The 6,417-nt window shown below is 35.5% G+C and overlaps 1 protein-coding gene across 1 annotated transcript in view; it reads right to left on the reverse strand.

The window, feature by feature from the left end:
- Positions 1-6,417, reverse strand: part of LOC106881622 (collagen alpha-1(V) chain) — a gene marked incomplete at its 3' end in the record, with an annotated part of 52,248 nt that overhangs the window by 33,303 nt on the left and 12,528 nt on the right. The window contains exons 12-17 of the mRNA XM_014932086.2: positions 5,713-5,766; positions 5,300-5,353; positions 4,421-4,474; positions 2,792-2,845; positions 1,536-1,625; positions 96-149 (exon numbers count right to left, since the gene is read on the reverse strand). Of these exons, the coding sequence (XP_014787572.2) occupies positions 96-149; positions 1,536-1,625; positions 2,792-2,845; positions 4,421-4,474; positions 5,300-5,353; positions 5,713-5,766 (360 nt within the window). The remainder of the gene's footprint in view (positions 1-95; positions 150-1,535; positions 1,626-2,791; positions 2,846-4,420; positions 4,475-5,299; positions 5,354-5,712; positions 5,767-6,417) is intronic.

The following is a 6,417-nucleotide window of genomic DNA, read 5'->3' on the forward strand; positions in this document are numbered from 1 at the left end:
AATAATAATGATAATAATAATAATGATAATAATAATAATGATAATAATAATAACAACTTATAAATAATTAAAAAAATGCAGCATTTCATACTTACTGTGGGTCCGCGTGGACCAGAGTTACCTGGCTCTCCATTTTTGCCATCTTTGCCCTGAAATAACAAAGAGATAATAGAAATTAGGTGTTTGGAATTAGAAGAGAGATGAAGCAGGTATTTTTTTTTTGTTTCATTCAATCAGGAGGAAAAGCAGTGCCCATGTTTCTTTTACAGGGCATCTCTAAGACTAAGAAGAGATGAGGAGAGATGAAGAAAAGTTTCCTCAAACTGGAAACTGGCATGAAATTTTGCAATAGGGTAGACTCTGCTAACAGCATGCAAAAACCAAATGGTGCTGAAGGTTCTAGTTCAAAATTTATTTCTGATACTCAGTATAAAACATACACAGGTACACACTCACGTACATGCTTTCACTCACTTTCACTTTTGTATATTAATGGCCTTATCTCAATCCTCAAATCTAAATTTTTCACACAGATATACAACATACACATGCATACATACATGCATACATACACACACACACTCTCACATGCACACACATACATACTTACATACATACATGGATCTCACATCGGTTTCAATGATGAGTGTTCCAATATTTGCTCAACAGAACCAGCTAGACAGTGTGTATACAGTAATCCCTCGACTATCACAGGTGTTATGTTCCAAAACCTCCCTCATAAATAATTAAAGTCTAAAAAAAATATAAATCCCTTTTGCTTGCAGAAACCTGGATCTACTGAGGAGTCTGTGATATAAATTTACAATATATTAGCCAGAAAAATCTGCAATGTACTGAGTGTGTGATAGGTGAACCGCGATATACAGAGTGCACAATAGGTGAACTGCAATATGGTGAGGGAATGTTGTAATGCCAGTGGCTGGGAATGTCATAGGCACTGGCATGCTTAAATGACAATACTGGCTCTTTGATATTACAGGTACATGTCAAGGCTTTCCAAACAATTTCCACCCATCTTTCGCATCGAAGATCGGTGATTGTTGTACGATGACAAAAGGTAAATATCCAGAAACCTGGGTCCGTGCGTATCACGTCAGGTTGACGCTGGGAAGGATGACTTCCCTTTGCAAATACCGACAGGGCACAGAAAGTGTGTCAATAGCCAGCTGGAGGAGATGTTCTTCTGGGGCTAAAAGCTACAGTAACAGTCACCCTTAGGGTTTAGCTGCATTTAAGTGGCGAATATATTTCATCCACCTCGTTTCACTGATAAGGCTTGTTGTGGTCAAAGCTTGAGGCTATGATAGAAGGCCTAACCTTAGGTGTTCCACAACGGAACCAAACAAGGAACCTCATGCTTATGCTATGAACTTCTTAATCATGTGGCTATGTTTGTGTGTATGCACAAACATACATACATACATACATGCGTATTAGACCTAACATACATACACGTTCCTTATTCCCATCAGGGTAACTAGAGAAACATATCAATACAAAAGAAATATACTTACAGGTGGACCTGGTAAACCTCTGTCACCAGGGAATCCAGGGGCACCTGAAGGTCCAACAGGGCCATCAGGTCCAGGGTTTCCGGGCGGTCCCTAAAAGACAAAAATAAAGTAAGATAAGTCACTAAGTCAAACATTGAAAAGGCACTGGACCCACCACCCATATTTATTAAGGCTCTCATAAAATTACACTTTCTATACATATTAGCAGATTTTCACTGCACAGCTAATAGTTTGGATTTAGAAAATACATATCAGTTTCTTTTGTTCTTTCTTAGAAAATCCTAGCACTTGTAGTGTGTATGTATGTGTTTGTATATGTAAGCAGTGGCAGACTGGTCAGGTTGCCAGCTGGCCCGATGGCAAGTGGGCCCCTGCACCATTAGAATCCATATATGCAGGCTCATGTTAGTATCTAAGGGGCCCATCCCCTCAAGTTTGAGAATTTTTTATTCACTTCTGGAAGAATGCATTAATTATCACAGCCTGGTTGTGTTTGTAGACAGTTGAAAAGTATACTTTTAACAAAAAAAAAAAATGGTAAAACACATGACGCGTAATCACAGAGATGTGAGTTCGAGTCTCATGGCTGGCCAGTAACGTATTTTTCTGCAATGCATGGATAATTTATCCTGATCACATTATTTATAGCATTATCACGCGTTTGAGAAATAAATTTATTTATTTCTGTATCTTACAATACATCTCAACGCTTCTAAAAACAAACTGTTTGTTTACTTTCATCGTAAAGTTGAATTTAACATTAGCATCTTATAAAGCTAAATTTATAAGTTCTAAAATTGTAGAAGAATCCGTTGCTGGTCAGTTTAGTTTAATGGTAAAACACTTGACGCGTAATCACAGAGATGTGAGTTCGAGTCTCATGGCTGGCCAGTAACGTATTTTTCTGCAATAAATGGATAATTTATCCTGATCATGCTATTTATAGCATTATCACGTGTTTGAGAAATAAATTTATTTCTGTGTCTTAAAAAAAAAATTAAATGATAGCATTGGAGTTGAGCCATAATGAAAAGTATTGTGTCTGTTATACCATGTCATCTTCTTAAATATTTAGGACTATAATGTCCCATGTGTGCTTCTGTTTTTATGGTAGTAATGTTTGGTTTGAGGGAGGTTTGGCAGCTATGTTTTGCAGATTGGGATACCTGCAAGAAATAACTGCCAAATCACTCACAATGCCTCATGGTATATTTAGCTGTTATCATACATGTATTCAACAACAAAGCAATACTTACAGCTTCTCCAGGGGTTCCAGCCTCTCCAGGTAGTCCAGTATCTCCAGGTGGGCCCTATAGAAAAAGATGTAAATGATCATGAGTATAATACAAACTGATTATAATTATGATGGTGAAAATGACAAGGAATATATTACTGTTGCTATGGGTAGTGGAGAAGGAAGCTTTCATAAACAACAAAATATAATATCCCTAAGTGCCATGACATGGTTCATCATGTAAACGTACAGGGTCAGATGGTCCCTACAGAAGACCTTTCAGTTATCATACAGTAATTCAAGGAATATTTATATAACAGATCAGGATTCAGGTGAATCAGGCACTTAAATGGTGAAGCACCATATTGAGTCGAAGAACAAAATGTGTACACAACAAAAATAGTGGAATACAGGTAGAAATAGTGGAAGTACAGGTAGAAAGGTATTCATGTTATGTATATGATTAACTGTACCTGACTGAGAATATCAATAGCCCTGAGGCTAAGGAAATGCACATTGCACTGAATGTACGTTCCATAATATACATGAGTCTTATGACCAGTAATGGTCATAGAATCATTGAAGGTGCACAAACTGTTGGCTTTTAAATGTTTTTGAATGTTGTGATTCATGTATTTTCACTTGAGGAAAACGGTTTTTTTTACAAATGATGTAATTAATCAATTAAAAATTCCTTGGAAATAGCTGTAGTGGACTGAAACATTGTCTATCTGTTGTTTTATATATATATATATATATATATATATATATATATATATAGTTGGAATTTACTAAAAAAAAAATAAACAAAACAAAAGATGAAGATGGGTGTGTAAACAACAAATAGATGTATTAGTTTAACACTTGGGAAGTGAGAAAGTCTTTTATGTTTCGAGCCTACGCTCTTCAACAGAAAGGAACACAGAAATAAGCAGAGACAGAAAATAGAAAAAAGGTTAAGTGGCAAGCGATATATTTTTTTCTTTTATTTGTTTCAGTCATTTTGATTGTGGCCATGCTGGAGCACCACCTTTAGTCGAACAAATCGACTCCATTATATATATATATATAATCTTAATCATTATCATCCTTTAACGGCTGTTTTCCATCTGGCATATATTGATGTATGTACATAAAAAGTAAGGATAAATACAAGTTTATATTATAATTCCTATTGTATTTCACCTTTATGGTGGTGGTTTGGAGCCCTACAATAGAAGTCCCAGGTATATCAAGATGCCCTAAATGCATGATGAAAGTATGTATGTATGAAAGTATGTATGTATGTATGTATGTATGTATGTATGTTCTCATCATCACGGATGGAGGAAACAGGTTAAGGAGGGGATTGACATTTTTGAGAGAGCACATATCCAGCATGAAGAAATTAAACGAGCTGCGCGAAAGCGCGCGGCTCATACAGTGAATGGGGAAGGCTTGGTCTGCAATGATTGCAGTCATGTATGCTTGTCAAGAGCAGGGCTCATTAGCCACCAATGGAGCCGCAAATACAAAATATAAGTTAGTCCTAGAGTGCACAATGTTCCCGAAGGTCGGCAATGGTCTTCCTCGGTCACGAGTGGACAGCCATCATGTATGTATGTTTGTATGTATGTATGTATGTATGTGTGTATGATAAATTTCTACTTACAAGATTTCCAGGTGGTCCAGGATCTCCTGGTGGTCCGGCATCGCCAGGTGGGCCCTACACAAATATATGGAAAGAACATGTCATTATTAACATATAAATCATACAGGTCATTTGTCATTTTTACAGCAGATATTCATAACCTTATAGCAGTATATGTAAACAAATAGCACACGACCTATCTAGTTAGTGTATATGTGATAATCCAAGATAGTAATTTCTATTTAAGTGTTGATGCACTGCATTCTGTCATTGTCTGACTTCACTGCAGTCTGCTTACTGTTTTCATTAAATGAGTAAGAATACTTTAATTACATTAAGTCTATTCCTGTAATGAGGAGAAGAAAGCATAAGATGAAATGCAGGGGTAACAACTCTAAAATCTCAGGTATTTAAAACCAGTTGATAATTATGAAAATTTGGTAAATTGAAATGGTATCACACTTACAGTCATCATCATCACCATCATCGTCGTTTAACGTCCGATTTCCATGCTGGCATCGGTTGGATAGATTGACTGAGGACTGGCAAGCTAGAAGGCTGTACCAGGCTCCAATCTGATTCAGCAAGGTTTCTACAGCTGGATGCCCTTCTTAACACCAACCACTCTGAGAGTGTAGTGGGTGCTTTTTACATCCCACTGGCACCAACCACGCTTGAATGGTGCTTTTTATGTGCCACCGGTACAGGAGCCAGTCAGGCAGCATTGGCAGCGACAGATGGAAAAAGAACTCATGGGCCAACATTAAATTAATAGTGTAGTTTTTAACTCCAAAGAAAAATGTCTTAAGTTTGAAAAATATTCTATACAACCACTTCTCCATTCTTCTTACAAACTTAGGGAAACCAGTTAAAAGTAATATTTTTATTATTGATACTTACAGTTGGACCCATCACACCGACAGGACCAACAGCTCCAGGTGGGCCTGGTGGACCCTGAAAGGAAAGAAAAAGAAATTTGAATATTATGATTATCATAAAATATATCTGAATATATTTAAGATACACATATAACATTTATATTGTAGAGTTGGTTTTAATATCAAGTATGTATACTGTATACTGATACCTATAAACATATAAAACAATGTTATAATTGTTATTGTTTTATTGTTTTCCTTCATTTTCTAGCATGTAACATCTGTTGCAAGTGAGAGGTGTAAACCAACTGTGTTGTGATAGTTCTAAATATTTGAACTTAGTTATCTTATTGTTCTTGGTTTAATTTCATTGAAAGTTTATATAATGGTCCTGTTTGGAATTAATTTATAAAAGAAGTGTTAGACTCAACTTACGATTTCTCCTCTTTCGCCTGGGAATCCTGGAGAACCATCTTTGCCTGGATGACCCTAGAACGGGAAATATGAGAAAATAATTATAAATCAACGAATAGACAAAAGATTAAACATAATTAATACTTTGAAATCAAAGTCTACTAATTTTTCAACACCAAAGGAGTTGAACACGAATGAAGAGAGGGTCAAAATCCAAAGAGATAATACAGTTAATTAAGCAACATTTTGGAGATAATGTTGATTGATACTTCTAAACTAATGATGAAAATAAATTCATGAGATAAAGAATAAGTACTAGAGTTGTTATATAAAAATGTGTACAACGCTCACACACACACACATCCACACACATTATTTTTATGAGAGAAAGACGCAGTCATTTTGAAGTTTGAGCTATGCAGCCATCATCAGTTACTCTGATAAAGGCTACATGGCTGAAACTTTGAAGCAACTGACAAACCATTTCTTAGTAAAGGTAAAGAGTAAATATGTTATTCTGCAGCAAAGTACTGAGTGATCCTTCGATTTAATGTTTTAGTGTTTCATATATAACGTTATATAAAAAGAAACATTAACGCATACATACACACACATGTGCATATATATGTGTATATACATCTATATATTTATGCATGTATGTATGTATGCATATATACACATACATATATACATAAATATATATATATATATATATATATATATATA

The sequence above is a fragment of the Octopus bimaculoides genome, chromosome 10 (genome assembly GCF_001194135.2).
Source record: "Octopus bimaculoides isolate UCB-OBI-ISO-001 chromosome 10, ASM119413v2, whole genome shotgun sequence".
Lineage (NCBI taxonomy): Eukaryota > Metazoa > Mollusca > Cephalopoda > Octopoda > Octopodidae > Octopus > Octopus bimaculoides.